We start from the raw sequence: 17,211 nt of genomic DNA, 5'->3' as shown, positions 1-17,211 counted from the left end.
TAAGAGTTGGGGACTTCAACTCCCAGAATTCCTCGGCCAGCAAGACTGGGGAATTCTGGGAGTTGAAGTCCCCAAGTCTTAAAGTCGCCAAATTTGGAAATCCGTTATATCTCTTGTAGAGCAAACCAGAACCCCAATTTCCATTTTCCAAATTATTGAAATCCAAGCATGCTGGCTGGGGAGTAGAAATCCACACATCCGAAACCTATTAAGATTGAAAAACACTGATCTAGCCCACTTGAACTGGCTGGACTTTTGGCCTAATCCGAAAAGATTCTTAAACTGTAAACCAGGGGTCTTCAACCTTGGCAAGTTTAAGTCTTGTGGACTTCAACTCCCAGAATTCCTGAGCTAACATGACTGGAGGAGGAATTCTGGGAGTTGAAGTCTACAAGTCTTAAAACTCACAAGTTTGAACACCTCTGTTATAAACCATTCTAAAAGTGTGTAAAGACAAGCTCATCTGTGCGTTCACATCACTCTCAACCCCTGGGGAGTTCCTGGGCTAGTTGCTCCCCTTTTTCTTGGCAACATTTTCAGAAGGGGTTTGCCACTGCCATCTTCCTAGCGCTGAGCGCGCGCAACTGGCCCAAGGTCACCCAGCTAAATGCCTAAAGCAAGACTACAACTCACAGTCTCTCTCCGTTTATTAGTCTGGTGCTGCTTTTAGCCACATACCCAAGTGGCTCTCTTAAAGACGAGGATGGTTGTGAAATAAATCATCGGTTAAATCTGATTAAAAGTAGTGTTTCTCCACGCAGTGCATGCTTGTTGCAAAATTTTGCTCCACGAATGCATAGTGTTAAAGCCCCTCGAGAATCACAGGACAATATCGAGGTCCTTTCGAACTCTGTTATACTGTCACCCAATCCATCAGAATAAAGATGGAAGGGACCTTGGAGGTCTTCTAGTCCAGCCCCCTGCTGAAGCAGGAGATCCTATACCGTTTCAGACAAATGACTGTCCAGTCTCTTCTTAAAAACCTCCAGTAATGGATCACCTACAACTTCTGACGACAGCCAATTCCACTGGTTAATTGTCCTCACTGTCAGAAAGTTCCTCCTTAATTTCAGGTTGCTTCTGTCATTGATTCCATCCATTGTTTTCTTCTTCTGCCTTCTGGTGCTTTGGAAAATAAGTTGACCCCCTCCTCTTTGTGGCAGCCCCTCAAATTTACTGGAATACTGCTGTCATGTCTCCCCTAGTCCTTCTTTCCTCTAGACTAGCCCAACCAAAATCCTGCAAATGGTTCTTTTCACTGGTAATATCTCGTTAGCTCTCGTCCTCAGCATTCTTCTGTGGAAAACCAGAAAGCTACAAGACAGCCTTTGCCAGGGAAGTCCAGCATCCAGGCAGCAAATCCCAAATGCTGAGGACACTTTTGAAGGGGGAAAAATGTTAACACCGCGATAGCAAATAAATAAATATATCTTTGTAGCCATTGCACTGCAAGCTGTGAAAGGGATTTCTAACAACTCCGGCAGACTCCATCCTTTGCTGCTTGCCGGCTAAGCAGGAGAAAGCAAGCTTTCCAAACTAAAAGGCAGAAATGGGTTTACCCTGGTTGTCCTTCGGGGGCGGAGAGTCTGGGGGGACGACCCCTCTCAATCTGGGGACGCTTTTAGCCCTGCTGTGAACTTTTTAGAGGAGCCCTACAGGAATCACTTCCCCCAAGAAAGGTTAGCCTGTAATCCCATTTTGCTGCACCAGGAGCTGTGAGACCACACAGAACTGGAGGCTGCCCTCTGCTCACCGTAACAAAGGAGTAAGTATCGCTTAAACAGCTGTTATCTCCGTGTGAGGATAGCAAGAATCCGGGGTGCTAAGTAGGTCGCCTTTGCTCCTTGAAAACTTTTCCCTTGCTGTTCAAGGCTCCCCAAAGCTGCATTTGACGCCTTTGGGGATGTTTTAACGGGAGGGAGAGACCGGATGGGCAGAGTGGAATTCCAAGCAGAACATTCACCTGTCCCCAAGGAACGTTTTGGCTTTCCCGATAGACGGATCCGGTGAATGTCTCGGCAAGATTGGGTTGAGCCTCTGGTGGGAATTAAAACCTTCCTCCCTCCAAACGGGTATTTTGAAGCACCTCTTTGGTTGTCGGATGAAATTGATAACGGTGAAACCGATGTCATAGCAGAAATCCATACGGGCAAAATAATACAGTCAAATTCGCATCCTCATTTTTAAATTGCTGTCCCGAACAGGTACACTGTTGGCACACGCACGATATTCGGGGTTTTTTTTGCCCTTCTTAGGTAGCTGCAGCAACATAGAGAATTTTTTTTGACAAGAATAACGGGCTGATATGCAACGGATAACAGCATTGTCGCATTTCCTAACCTGGCGCATTCCCGTTGTGCTGGATTACAACTCCCGTTCATTCCCTCCAACCAGCGTGGCCTTTTGAGAATCGTGGGGGTTGCGGAATCTCTTTTATGTAAAATAAATAAATAATTAAACCCACCAGGAAGGCTGCGCCAGCAATAGGGGGCTGCAAGCTTGAATGCAATAAATCGTGTACGATTCTGAGATTGTGAGAAACAAGCGGTGGAATTAATTTGGGTAATTAATTAAACAGATTAAACATACAGGGCCTATTCATTATAAGCCAGCCATGCTGAATAGACTATTTAAAATTAACTCAGCCTTCCAAAGTTGGTAAAACAAGGACTCAAGATTGTTGAGGGGGGCAAGAGGCTGACTCTGTAAATCACTTAGAGAGGGCTGTAAAAACACTGTGAAGCTGTATATAAGTTTAAGGGCTACTGCTATTTTCCTTCCTTCCTTCCTTCCTTCCTTCCTTCCTTCTTACCTACCTACCTTCCGAGGTGGGTAAAATGAGGACCCAGATTGTTGGGGGCAAGAGGCTGGCTTAGAGAGGGCTGTAAAAGTGCTGTGAAGCAGTCTATAAGTCCAAGGGCTATCGCTATTGCTATGTTCACTTAGTGTGCAGTGCAAAAAAACAAAAAAAGGTCGTAAACTCCGATCTGGTCACGACAATCCATTTTACAACCGTCATGACTTACGCCCACGATTACGGTCGTAACTCAAGGATTCCAACCGACAAAAAGCTCCTCAGCCAAATCAATCCACAATTTTAATTGCTTCGAGATGCTTTTCTTTTCTTTTTTTTCCAAGCAGCTGTGCGAGGTTGGGGTAGCGATACGCGCCAGCAGTGAAGCAAAGGCAAACTCAGACAGATAAAGAAATAAAAAAAATAGCCACACGACAGATGGGAAGGAAACTCCGTAGGAAAAGCTGAAAGCAGGAGCCATAACGAAGGATCACAAAAGGCGAGTCATTAACTTTGAAGGCATCCTGATGTTTTCACCGCAGATGTGAGATGGCTGGGGGGGGGATATTCCCTCCCCACACCCCCCAGGAATCTGAACACCAAGGATATTTCAAAGTCGAAGCAATTATATTTTATTCAGCAGCAACCTGTCATCTCGGGATGACATGTGTTTAAAGCTGAGCCACGCTCTGTGGAAAAGAGTTCACAAAGCAATTTTTTTTTAAAAAAGGTGATTATAGGGAGTCCTGGATTTACCGCCATGGATTTTTGACAGTTGCAGAGTCCTGGGGTCAGCTGATTTCCCCCATTGCAACCTCCAGACAAGCAAAAATGAATGAAAAAGCCAGATTCTTTGAGAGCTGCACAGAATCCCGTTTTAACGTAGGCCGATGAGTGTACACATTCGAAGCGACAATCAAGTTATTCTCACTTTCCTAATAAACTCACTTAACCGCTGGATTACTAACTTCTGAAGTGCAGCGATTCACTTAACAGCCTGTGGCGAGAAAAGTTGTAAGATGGGGAATCTTTAACAAATGTCTCACTTCGCCACAGAAATTTTGGCCTCCGTTGTGATTGTAAGACAAGGAGCGATCTATATATTTTTTTTAAAAGCAATCCTCATCTTTCATTATGGAATCTAAAAGACAAGTCGGGCACTTTGGAATTTACTTCTATGGTTTATGGACCCAATCTTGTATAAACCCGTTGTTTTTCATTAAATCCTCCTGCAAGGTGAATTATGGGGAGTTATTTAGCTCTATAGCTCTTGAGAAAGTCACTAATGTGTTTCCCAGAAAATAAGACCGTCTTATATTTTTTGGCCACCAAAAAAGGCACCAGGTCTTATTTTTGGATGGTGTCATCCACTGATTAACCTCACTTGTGCACATAACCCCCGGCCTTCCTTTTCGCTGTCAGAGGCCTTCAGGAACTACTACTTCTGTGGCCAGCGAGGCTTTCCTGAAGGCCTCTGCAGCCGGTAAGAGAGCTCTGGATCGATCCAGAGGTTTCTTATCAGCTCCAGAGGCCTTCAGGAAAGTCTTGCTGGCCCCAGAAAAAAATGGGCCGGCAAGGCAGGTGTCAGGGTGTGGGAGGCCTGGCTACACCTGTCCAAAGGTAAGTAGTAGGGAAGCTCCCCCCCCCGACACCCCCACCCTAGCTTAATTTTTACCTGTCCTCTCTGGAGTGGGCAGGATCTTAATTAGGGCTTATTTTGGGGGGTAGGGCTTATATTAGGCGCACGTGTAAAAATCAAGCTAGGACTTACTTTCAGGGTAGGTCATATTTTCGGGGAAATTGGGTACATAAAATAATACGAAGATCAGATTCGTGTATTGTTTCTGATTCTACTTTGTCCTTTTTCTCCCCCTCTTGATTCTCACTTTAAGGCCGCAATGGAAGATGTGAGCTCCAAAAGGGCCAGCGACTTCTTACAGAAATGCGTTAAGCTGGAGGACAATGAGGGGGAGCCCGCAGCCAAGGAGATCTTGGAAATTCAAAGCCTCCCTCTACTCGCTCCGTCCTATCCTCAGACAGTGCAAGGTATGGGAATTTCTCCAGAAATTGCTGCACCCAGAACAGTGTTTCTTCAACCCTCGCAGCTTTTAAGACAGGTGGACTTCAACTCCCAGAATTCCCCGGCCAGCAACACTGGGTGGCTCTCTTTAAGTAGATTTATTCATGTATTTCTCTATTTATTGATTAGGGATTTTTTTTGCCCACCTTTATTACTTTATAAGTAAGTCAAGGTGGCAGACATACCTAATAGTCTTTCCTCCTCCTACTTTCCCCACAATAATTCTATGAGATGAGTTGAGCTGAGAGAGAGAGAGAGAGAGAGAGAGAGAAAGAGAGAGAGCGCAAATGGCCCAAAGTCACCCAGTCAGCTTTCATGGCTAAGGCGGGACTAGAACTCACCGTCTCCTGGTGATTGGCCCAAAGCCACCCAGCTGGCGTTCTTGCCTAAGGCGGGACTAGAACTCACCGTCTCCTGGTGATTGGCCCAAAGTCATCCAGCTAGTTTTCCTGTTTAAGGTGGGACTAGAACTCCCTGTCTCCTGGTGATTGGCCCAAAGCCACCCAGCTGGCATTCTTGCCTAAGGTGGGACTAGAACTCCCTGTCTCCTGGTGATTGGCCCAAAGTCATCCAGCTAGTTTTCCTGTTTAAGGTGGGACTAGAACTCCCTGTCTCCTGGTGATTGGCCCAAAGTCATCCAGCTAGTTTTCCTGTTTAAGGCGGGACTAGAACTCTCAGTCTCCTGGTGATTGGCCCAAAGTCACCCAGCCGGCTTTCATGCCTAAGACAGAATATTGATTTCTAGGCCAGCCACTTAACTACTAAACCAACATCCTGGTAATTTGGAAAGGACAGAATGATTGTGTCATAAAAACTGGGAACGCACCTAAAATAAGAATTGTCATGAGGTCCAAGTAGCCTTACAATAACACTTTCCTGGAAGCGGTGTCAGTCTTTGATGATGACGCCCCATCCCAAATCTCCTACCCCAGATCTCCCACCCCAATCCTTTGATATGTGGCCCATTCAACTATGCTGCAATTAACCGCAAAGCCTGCAGGTTACTGTGTCCTCTCCTGTTCCATTTTGACAGAGGAGATTTCAATGGTTTTCAATACTTGTGCAGTGCCAGCCAATCTGGGGCCCTGTGCCAGGAGGCGGCGCGAGAAAGGCAACGGCCACGACGGGACCAGCACGTCCCTCTACGTCGACCGCCGGAAGTCCAAAGTGTGGAACTACTACACCAAGCTGGGCGACGCCTACGTGGAATGCAACGTCTGCAAGAAGCAGCTGTCCTTCCACAACAGCACCACCACCATGAGAGAGCACCTGGTGCGCAAACACAGCATCCGTGACACCCTCCTCTCGCAACTGAAGGACGACCAGGCGCCAGACCCCGACTATGTGGCTCAGGAGAACGCCATAAAGAGAGCTCGCCAGCTGACCCCCGAGAACAACAATCCCTACCACGCGGTGACCTGCACGGAACCCAGGACAGACGTGATTCTGGAACTGGTGCTAGAGATGATCTTTCGGGACTTGCATCCGCTCTCCGTAGTGAAAGATAAAGGTTTTGGCCTCCTCATTGGCTACTTAGAACCTAGCTTTGTTCTCCCATCCCCTGTGCAGCTCTCTAGCATGCTGTGGCATCGATACAATGTCGTCAAGCAGCACCTAGAACACTACTTGCAGACAGCTCAGTCGATTGTCCTCTGTGCCGAATTCTGGCTGTCTCACCCCAACCAGAGGTACCTGACCATTGTGACTAATTTTATTGATGGAGAGTGGCGGCGGGCCAGGTGCATCCTGGAGACCCAACAGGTGCACGAGAACAAAGCGGAGAGCAACCTGGGAGATAGGCTGTACGCGGTCCTCACAGACTTCGGGTTGTCCAACAAATCGGTCTTCTGCATGATGCATGACAGCCTGCAGGATCTGGAGGCCAATTCGTCCCACCTGAAATGCGTCTACGGCTGGACCAGCCTGTGCTGCGCAGCTCACTTGCTGCACCTGTGTGTCAAGGCCGGCCTTGAGGTGGAACAGGTGCAGGAAGCGTTGACCGCGGCTCGAAGCATCGTCCGTTACTTCCAGCAAGACGCCAAGGCCACTTGCTCCCTCAACAGCAAACTAGAAGCCATCAACAAGACCAAACTGAAGCTGGTGACAGACACCGGGGCTCGGTGGATAACCACCATCGAGATGTGCGAGTGCCTGCTAGACCTCAAGTGGGCCATCATGTCCGTTTTGGAGGAACATCCCAAGGGACCTTCGGTGGTCCAGAATTTAGCCGATCACCAGTGGAAGCTCTTGCAGGACCTGGTGCCCGTGATGAGGACGCTGAAGATTGCCACGTCATTCTTGAGAGAAGAACAGAATTTCTCCATCTCCTCCCTGATGCCTTGCATCCACGGTATCATCACCGCCATCGGACACCAGTCCGAAGAAGCCAGCGGCATCATCAAAATGGTGGTCAGCAATATCAGAGGGGAGCTAACCCAGCGTTGGGGTATTTTGGAGGAAAATAAGTTGCTGGAGAGCCCAGCGGTGATTGCGTCGTTTCTAGATCCTCGATTTAAGGAAATGAGGTTCCTCAGCCCAAGTCTACGGAGTGAGTTGCACAAGAAAGTCAAGGCCATGTTGTCCCAGTTCTTCAATCCTCAGACCCCGCCAACCAACCCGTTCTGGGTGCCCAATTCTGATTACAAAGCAGAGGTTAACGAAGCAGCCAGCCAGCTAGCTGCTCATAAGGAGAGAAGTGCAAGCGGACAATCTCAAAGTATATATGATATCCTTCTGGGAAAAGACCCTACGGAAAGCATGCCCGAGATCCATCAACAGCTGGAGAACTACATCGTGGAACCGCTCTGCAAGCGTAGCACTAACCCCTTGGATTGGTGGAAGAGCAACGAACATCGGTTCCCCTCGGTGGCCCGACTAGCCCGGCAATATTTGGCTATACCGGCGACGGTTGTACCTCCAGATCAGGCCTTTGCTGCTAGCGAAAGCGTGCTGGAGCACCGGAGAGGCGTGCTGGCCGCTGAAAACCTGGACCAAATTCTTTTCTTGCACCAAAATTTTGACTTTTTAGAATCGATGCGAAATGGGAACGAGAATCTGAGTAAGTCTGGGCATAGCCAGTACTGAAAAACAAAACAACCCAGACGTGGGAAGAGCATAGAAGTCAGCGTATCCTGATGTAGCCAATGCACCACGAAGGGAGGGAGAGAGGGAGGGAGGAAGAGGAGGATCAGTTTTAAAAAGGATGATTTTCAGGTTACTTTAATCAAACTGGTAGCAGGGTAATGAGCTCATCCTTTAATTTAAAAACCAGTTGTTTCGTTCAAATAAACTGCCCTGGGCTTCCTTTCCATCAATAGGATACGTGGGGGCTATATTGCAAGTCATAATCATGGCTAATAATCTCGCTTTGAACAGGTTCATAGAGTTAAAACTCATAATGCTTATTTATTCTATTTTAATCCTATTTAGCAAATAACAGGATGCAAAGCTAGGAAAGCCCATTTGGCAAGTATCTGCCACTGTGTTTGTCTCCGGTCATTTTCACGGCTCTGCCGTATCATTAGGCCCACGTCACACGCTATCTCCAAAGTGTGGAAACTCTACTTGGTTGTCTACAGTGAGTGTGGATTATTAATTCTAATTTCAAGATCTCCAAGAATACCCCGAAGTTGTCCACAGTGATTGCAAATGTGAATGCAAAAAAGCTGGCCACAATGTGCGACAGCAGTGAGCAGTTTTAAATTAGTTTTATGGCTCTGAAGTTTATGTAAACACAACTGCAGCCATTTTTTTTTTTTAAATGTCCTGCTCTCGGGCATGTAACTCAAACTACGACAAGACCCCTATGGAAAGGGAGGTAGACAGCAATAATTGATTGGAGTCTGAATGAAGAGTCAAGTTCTGAGTGGCCTTAGTATCCAATTTACTCGTCCACTGATTGAAAATGCATTTGTAATCCTTGTTTCCATCATCGATGGATGAAGTCAGAATAAATGCCAGGAGGAACAGATTTCTTATACAGTGGAGCCTCAGTACTCAACTGCTTTGAAACTCACCAAAAACACATTTCGATGCGAACATTTTGCCCCAGTACTCATCATTTGTTTGGTACTCACTGCACAAGCTAGAACTTGTCATTGTAGGCTTGCCTACATTATTCCTTATGGGGGAAAATTGTTTAGTAGTCATTGTTTTGGGGACTCATCGTACCACCCAGAAACAATTAACAGTGAGTGCCGAGGTACCACTGTATCTGGCAGGGAGGGGTAAACCCTAGTTCCCTTAAACAGGATTAGGAGTCACATTAATTTAGGTTGATGTTCCTCAGTTTTGTTTCCTCCTTCCTATGTGGGCTTGTCACTTATGCAAAATCGTTGTGCAATAAACTGAAACAAGGTTAACAAGATAAGCACCGAGTCTATTGACTTAGAGGAATAGATTCAGTGGATAAAATAAATAAAATAATTCAGTTCATCTGTCTACTGTTGTTACTGGGCAAGGCTGAGGTTTATGTAAAATTATTTTGAGTATGTACTCGAAGAAGCTAGCAAAATACAGGTAGTCTTCGACTTACAACAGTTCATTATCAAGCCCAAAACTGACATATGCATAGCCTTATTATATATTCCTTTTCCTTCCTTTCTCTTTGCTGGTTATGGGATGCTATAAAGAGCCAGAGAAATAGCCTTGAAGCAAATCCTTGGAAACCATTCTGTAAACAGACAGAAATATTTCTTAAGGGGAAGGGAGATGATAAGGATCAGATTCCTCTCTGATTCGATGGGATGTAACAAGCAGGTAAGGTAAAACATGGGAAGATGTGCCGAATTTTGTTCCTTGCCTGTTGGGAAATTGCCAGCCAGGCTGGAAGGACGAGTCAAGCGAGGGCCTAGCTTGGAATCCTTGCATCGCCACAAGTGGTGTACAGGCTTGGCCTTCCCCCAGGATCCAGGAAGTCTTATATGGTTGTTCCCAGGGGAAGCCAAGCAGTCTGGAGAGATTCTTGTAATATAGGTGGGAGGCAATAAAGTTATGGGCTTCAACTATTCACATGTGGTGGGTGTTTACACTTGACATTGCCTCCATAGTTTTCTGCTTTCCTACAGAGCAGGGGTGTCAAATACAAGGCCCACGGGCCACATCCAGCCTGTGATGTGGTCAGATCCGGCCCTCAGGGCTGTCCTGGAAAATGTAAAGGGCTGGCCCATGTCGCTTCAGAACCCAGTCTAGCCAATGCAGAGAGGAAACACGGAGCCAGCATGGCTTCAGCCCGGTCTACTCAGTGCGAAGAGGAAACATGTTAGCAGTCCAACAGCAAAAGTCCTCGTTCTCTTTGGATTTCCACACTGTCATTTGGATCGGAGCTAGCTAACCAAAGAATAAATCCAGAAAGCGACTGCACTTTTGGTTGCAAAACCCAATTTAATAACCAACGCTGAGTGCATACAAAATAACAAGAACACAGATCACTTCGGCACTATAGAGTGAATCAAAAAGCAGTTGTACAATATCAGTCACAGAAAAGATACGAAATACAATGGCAATTTCTCACTGATTGGTCTATTTTGTTCTCCTCCAAAATAAAATAGAAATATTAACAGAACTCTACAAGACACAGCTGGGGTGGGATGGAGGAGAGAGAGAGATAGAAAGAAAGAGAGAAAGAAAGAAAGAGAGAATTTGAGTATCATAACATTTGAACTGAACAAGATATGCAACAAAATACAATAGGCAGAGGATGTGATTTGTAAGTTAAATCAACTGTTAAATTACCTGTTAAGGTTACACCTTCAAATCTGAAAGTTAATCCCCTGAATCAGCCTGTTTTGTACTCAACACCATAAAACCCTTCTAGCTGGGAGGATTAAGTTCCAGAAACCATCCTTAAAACAGCCTGATCAGGAGATCTTGCACACGCTTAATAAACATACTTCCAAGTCTTTGTGTCTAAAATTTAATGCAGTCTTAATTCGTTAAGTCACATAGGGTGGAATATGAATTGTCCGGTGCGATATAATATCGAGTTTTTTAGAAGTTTAATCTGTACTAGCCCAGAAACTCCCCAAAAATACTTTAATACAAATGGTTAAAGCTGACATCGTTAAGTTGATCTGTAAGATGCTGTGTTATCTTTTCTTTCTATTGCAACAAATATGGTTAATACTTATTGGAACAGAGATAATAGTGGGGGTCTCTTGTCTTAAAATGCAAGCAACAAACTGCTGGCATCAACCGTAGTTCAGCCATCTTAACTTTTCCCTTATTTCTTGTAAATTTTACGAGTCTCACTGTGCATGTTGTCACAGTGGATTCCCTGCCTTCAGGGAATTTTGTCAGCTTTTCCTAGAGTTAATGCAGAAGCTGAGGACATGATTGTGTCAAACTGTACGATGAATTTAACTACTATTTGTAACGAAGGATCGAAGAGGGTGGGATTCTTCTCTTAAGGGCACCACTGAGCCATTCAGGATGTCAACTCCTGGCCTTCAATACTGTAGTGAGGGGCGAATGATCTTTGCAGATGTTAAGTTGGCCTCTCCGTTGCTAACTCAAACCCAGGTATGTCAAAACTAGGAATCGTTTTTATCTACTGGGAGTGTTAAAACATAATTTTTACAAGAAACCTGATTTTTTTTCCCCTACCCTGACAGTTTTAACTACTTTCTTACCCCGAAACTGCTCCTTCCCAGTTTACCACTGGAGGAAATCCATGTCCAAGTTTTTTTCTTCCTTCTTTGGTTCATTTTTCAAGTGCTTTATGGGCCACTTAATTTTTATCATTGGTTCCATTTGTTCCTGTAGGCGATGGCGCTTCATGTGGGCATTCCGACTTTTTATCTTGTCAAACACTCTAGTGGCAGACCGGAGACAGCACTCTTCAGTTGTACAGTTCCCTCCCTCCTTCCCTCCCTCTCTCCTTCCCTCCCTCTCTTTCTCTCTCCCTCCCTCTCTGCCTCTTCCTCCTTTTTCTCTCCCTCTCTCTCCCCTTCACTCTTTCCCTCCTTCTCTTACTCACTCCACCTTGCTCTCTCCTACCCTTTCTCTCCCTCCTTTCTCCTTTCCCCTCTCCTTCCCTCCCTTTCTCTCCCTCCCTCCTTTCCCTTTTTTCTCTCCCTTCCCCTCCTCTCCCTTTCCCTCCTTCTCTTTCTCACTCCATCTTGCTCTCTCCTACCCTCTCTCCCTCCTTCCCCCTCTCTTTCCCTCCCTCTTTCTCCCCCCCTCTCCTTCCCTCTTTCCCTCCTTCTCTCTTTCTCACTCCATCCTTTTCTCTCCTACCCTCTCTCCCTCTCTCCCACACACAAAGGCATCCTAACCAAACATGATCACGAAGCATCAAAAGAGAATGAACAAACAGCAGGACTAACCTGGCGCACTCTTTACAAGGGAAGACCCCCTGGCTGACTGTGCTTCTGGGGGTATCTGGAGTGTCCTTCTGGCTGCTGGATGGACTGAAGGCAGCGTGCGCTGTCTTTTTGTAATTCCTTGACTTCGGCTTATTCTCCTGTTCAGGCAGGTGGCAGTGCCTTTTCTTGGGGCTGCATACAACCTGCAAGTCACAGAACATCCGCGGGTTGATTTAATTAACTCACCGTTCACTCGCTTTTCCCCAGCGATAAAAGCTACTTGAGCGATGTTCAGAGAGAACCAATTAAAAGTTAGCATCACCCCCAAACGGTTATGCCAGCAGATCAATACAACGAACGCTAAAATGCCATGTGAAAAACAGAAACGAAGACCACCATCTGCTGTCATTATCTACAGTACTCTTAACTCAGGGGCCTCCAACCTTGGTGACTTTAAGCCTGGTGGACTTCAACTCCCAGAATTCCCCAGCCAGCTTTGCTTTGGAGTTGGAAGTCCACCAGGTTTAAAGTCGCCAAGATGGGAGACCCCTGCTCTAACTTACAGACCTTAGTAGAGCCTGGAATTAGGGTCATTGCATCGTGCCGCTTGTTTAAATGGGCCATCAGGTGACTGACCTGGCTTTAGGACTTTTTTGTGGCAGTGTTTAAGTGAAACTGCAGGATACCATGGTTGTTAAGTGAACCCCATTGTCCACAATGTGTGGGTTTTGCTTTGTTTTTTTAACCAAAAACCAAAAAAGTGAACTCTGGTTTCTGCCCCCCCACCCCAAAAGTCATACATCTCAAGTCACGTGACTTGAGATAATGCTGAGCACCCAAAATGCAGTCAGGTGACTCTGGGGGCTGTTGGAACTTCTAATCTGGGTTGTAAGCAAGTACCATATTTTTTGGCGGGGGGGGGGCGTCCATCGTAACTAAGCAACTGGTCGTAAATCGAGGATTACCTGTAAACCAGAGGACCACAACGTGACCCAAGCAGAGCTGAAACAATTACGTCAAAGCCAGCACGAACGGCTTAAGGTAAAGGAATTTGAGAGAAGAGAGGGCTAAGCAAGAATGCTTGGGGAGTGCCGCCCATTGAAAAGGTGCTTCCTTTTCGCCCAGTTGTGTTTTGCCAAAACCAACAGAGTGCTCCGAAAGCACTTTCACGCAAGAAGCGTGCAAGAAACCACAACGTGGGACCTGTGCAATTTTTTTTAAAAAAAATAGATGCAATTCATCTATCAATCCTTGCCAACATGAACGTGGTGTAAGGAACAAGGCAGAGATTAAGGTGAATTAGATGAGACTTCCTTTGGTGTAAGTGCAGAGAAGAGCAACCAAGATGATGAGGGGACTGGAGGCTAAAACATATGAAGAACGGTTGCAGGAACTGGGCACGGCTAGTCTAGGGAAGAGAAGGACTCAGGGTGACATGAGAGCAGGGTTCCAATATCTCAGGGGCTGCCCCGAAGAAGAGGGGAGTCAAGCTATTCTCCAAAGCACCTGAAGGCAGGACAAGAAGCAACAGGTGGCAACTCATCAAGGAGAGAAGCAACCTGGAATTGAGGAGGAAATTTCCTGACTGTTAGAACAATTAACCAGTGGAACTGCTTGCCTCCAGAAGTTGTGAATGTTCCAACACTGGAAGTTTTAAAAAGATGTTGGATAACCTCTTGTCTGAAGCAGTGTAGGGGGTTAGACTAGAAGGCCTCCAAAGGTCCCCTCTAACTCTATTATTCTATTCTATTCTATTCTATTCTATTCTATTCTATTCTATTCTATTCTATTCTATTCTATTCTATTCTATTCTATTCTATTCTACTCTATCCTATTCCCTTTCTTATTCTATTCTATTCTATTCTATTCTATTCTATTCTATTCTATTCTATTCTATTCTATTGAACAGAGCTAAACAGCAATTGAATAGAATATTCTATTCTACTCTACTCTACTCATTAGTAAAATAAAGAGAGTAGAGTAGACGAATGGGGGATTTGGTCCATTGCTACCTGTAGTTCTGTGTTTAACCAGGATGGTTAACAGGTGCAGAGAAAACAAAACTGTTTTCCCACTGACCACAGGGGGAAAAAGCTTAACAGCACAATTATCAAACCCTGTGCTCATCTGCCACACAGGTGCACCAATATCAGAATCATCTGCCAACCAATCAACCATTCGGTCATGGCATCCTTACAATAGCCAGATGGTATTTTGCGTTTCAGACTTTCGTTTCTTGCAGGATCCAATCTGGGTCAGACACTGGGACCAGAGATTTTGTCTTCTGAGTTTTGAGAACTTCTCTCCCTAGCAGTGTGTGTGTGTGCGCTTTGGGCTGTTCTGTGGGTGGTGTTTCACAGCCCAAAGCACACACTCCGCTAGAGAGAGAAGCTCCCAGAAGACTAAACCTCTAATCCCAGAAAATGACCCAGATTGCATCCTGCAAGATTATCCTGGGCCATGTATATTCACCTCCAATTTTATTTACGTTTGGGATATGGCTCTAGGACAGGGTTTGGATTCCTGTGAAAGCTCCCATTTTTATTTGAAGGATAAAAAAAAAAAAAAATCAATTCGCCAGCGATTTTGGAAAAACTGAAGGGTGCTGCCTTCAAATGGGTACAGTCACTTCTAATTTACCAGGCAGTCCCCGTTCTTAGCCGTTTATGAGGAACCCATAGAGCCGTAAAGGAGCTGCAAGGTTAACCTGAAAGTCAACAAGCTGCAACGGTGTGGAAAGAACCACCGTCTGGATTGCAAAACACAAATACGGAAAATACCGCTGAATTTTTTACAGAACAAATATTTATTCCGACAGCTTCACAAAAGGGGAAGAGGGAATGAGATCAGGGAAATCCCCTCCTGCAGGACCCTGAAAATTAGGTGGGATGAATTCTGCGTTTTCTAAACTAAGCGGCGGATACAGTATAAAGGGGTGCGGGGGGAATGTAGCTTTTTAAAATCCATCTCCTAAATCTCAGCTGTCGTTTCCCAACCAACTTTCTCAATCTTGTTCTACCTTTTCTTCATCCAATTCCGCCTCCTCCTGCTCGGTCCGGGGTCTCTTCTCTCCCCCTTGCGCTCGGTTGCAGTCAAATTTTAGTATTTTTTTCCAGCTGTAGTAGTATTCGACACACTGGGAAACCGTTTTAGTTTGTATCTATTGGAGGAGGAAGGAAGAAGAGACATCGTTCCAATAGGGGCAAAATGGAAGGAATCCTTTTTTAAATGGCTGAGCCAGAGGTCTCCAAACTTGGCAACTCGCGGACTTCCAACTCCCAGCTGGCTGGAGAATTCTGGCTGGAGTGGAAATCCACAAGTCTTAAAGTTGCCGAGTTTGGGGATCCCTGGGCTAAACAAACAAGGCGGGGATGGGCTGCTCACGCGAACCGGCATCTAATTTTATTGCCAGTTTGGCGAACCAGGAAATCGCACCCCTGGCTGGCCCTGCCCACCCCTCCCCTCCCCAGAGTCCCCTAATTTTTGGATGCAGGTAGGGGCAGGGCACCCATGGGAACTCGGGGAGTGTGAAAAACAGGCCTCCTGGAAGTTTGGGAAGGCCGGAAAGGAGCCTGTTTCTGGCTTCCAGAGAGCCTCCGGAGCCCGGGGGGCCCGTTTTCGCCCTCCTGGAGGCTCGAGAAAAGCATCCGGAGCTTGGGGAGCGCAAAAACAACACACACACACACACAACCGCTGTGGTACAGGAAGCCAACTAGGCCATGCCCAACATGGCCACGCCCACCCGACAACCAGGCAGAGGACCCTTTGCTAAAGATTTTGTAGCCCACCCTTGGAACAAGGTATAGATGTGGCCTTTCTTTGCACGCCTTCTGCCTTCAAAAAGGTCTGAGATCAGGTTTAGGATTCAGGGGCCGGAAGTCCTCAGCCGACAATCACAAGCGGGGAGCCCAACATTTCCACTGCTAAGCAGGACAGTTTGTCGTGAGTCTTGCTCCGTTTTACGACCTTTCTGTTCACAGTGTAAGGGAATCCCTGCGGTGGTACAGTTAGTAGCGTGGCGGTTAGGTCAATCCGGCTTCCCATTGCCAGAAGATTGCAAAAGGGGATCACGTGACACCCCCCGCCCCCCCAGGACACTGTCGTAAATATGAGTCGGTTGCCAGGCTTCCGAATTGTGATCATGTGACTGTGGAGATGCTGCAATGGTCCTAAGTGTGAAAAAATGGCCATTAAGTCCCCCTTTTTTTCCCTCACTGCCGTTATAACTTTGAACGATCACAGAAGGAACAGCTGTAAGTCAAGGAGTCCTTGTGACAAAAGTGACCTCAGCTGCTCTTAATGTAAGCAAGCCACTAAGCCCGTGATGGCGAACCTATAGCACGCGTGCCACAGGCGGCTCGCAGAGCCATTTGTGCCGGCACGCAAGCCACAGGCAAGCTTACCTCACTGTGCATGCACTTCCAGCTGATTTTGGGGCCCTTTTTGGCCTCCCAGAGGCTTCAAGAAAGCCTTTGCAGGCCGAAAAATAGGATAGTTTCATCACTTCCTCTATTTCTGGAAATACCGGAAGTGGCTAAACGGGCCCATTTTTCGGCCTGCAAAGGCTGCAGAAGCTTTCCTCAATCAAGCCTTTGGTAGGCCGAAAAAGCCTCAAACGGGCCAAATATCAGCTGGGGGGGCGGGGCGTGATGCGCAGTGAGGTAAAAACATTAGCCACCCCTGCACTAAGCTGTGTGACCTGAGGACAATTAATGGATTGTAAAGGGAACAGGAAAGCTGGGATATTCAAAACAAAGGATATACCTTTGAAAGAGGAAATGAAAGCACCCCTTTGTGGAAAGAATTACCTTCTTCTGTATGAGGTAGAAGTCCTTTTTGTGCAAGGCAAAAGATTTTTTGAACAACTGCTTCTCAGCAGGAGTCCACAGATGTGAACCTGAGATTCCAACAAGAAATGAATTAGCAATCTAAACGATCTGTTTAACGAAAACCTCTTTGTTGCCTCCCTTTGGCTTATTTTTGTTTCCTGGGGAAAAAACCTTCTCACGTAGCGAGTTTGTCTGTCGATACCG

The 17,211-nt window shown here is 46.2% G+C and overlaps 2 protein-coding genes across 3 annotated transcripts in view; one reads left to right on the top strand and one right to left on the bottom strand.

The window, feature by feature from the left end:
* The first annotated feature begins 1,723 nt into the window (after window positions 1–1,723).
* LOC113446022 (E3 SUMO-protein ligase ZBED1-like) lies at window positions 1,724–9,308 on the top strand. 2 transcript variants are annotated; one of them, XM_026715445.2, is made up of 3 exons: window positions 1,724–1,765; window positions 4,687–4,840; window positions 5,941–9,308. In XM_026715445.2, exons 2-3 carry the CDS (start codon window positions 4,693–4,695, stop codon window positions 7,956–7,958), a joined length of 2,166 nt encoding a protein of 721 aa, XP_026571230.1. In that variant the 5' UTR covers window positions 1,724–1,765; window positions 4,687–4,692; the 3' UTR covers window positions 7,959–9,308. The 2 variants fall into 2 exon arrangements, with proteins under 2 accessions (XP_026571230.1, XP_026571229.1); XM_026715444.2 differs by having other exon boundaries at window positions 5,908–9,308.
* Window positions 8,353–17,211, bottom strand: part of ZNF541 (zinc finger protein 541) — a 29,271-nt gene continuing 20,412 nt past the window's right edge. Inside the window, exons 13-16 of the mRNA XM_026715412.2 lie at window positions 16,987–17,075; window positions 15,198–15,338; window positions 12,200–12,381; window positions 8,353–11,685 (exon numbers count right to left, since the gene is read on the bottom strand). Of these exons, the coding sequence (XP_026571197.2) occupies window positions 11,526–11,685; window positions 12,200–12,381; window positions 15,198–15,338; window positions 16,987–17,075 (572 nt within the window). The 3' untranslated portion in view covers window positions 8,353–11,525. The remainder of the gene's footprint in view (window positions 11,686–12,199; window positions 12,382–15,197; window positions 15,339–16,986; window positions 17,076–17,211) is intronic.

This window comes from Pseudonaja textilis, chromosome 10 (assembly GCF_049901715.1).
Source record: "Pseudonaja textilis isolate UNSWEBS1 chromosome 10, rPseTex1.2, whole genome shotgun sequence".
NCBI lineage: Eukaryota > Metazoa > Chordata > Lepidosauria > Squamata > Elapidae > Pseudonaja > Pseudonaja textilis.
The sequence above is the reverse complement of the archived record's forward strand: the minus strand, read 5'-3'. Positions and strand labels throughout refer to the sequence as shown.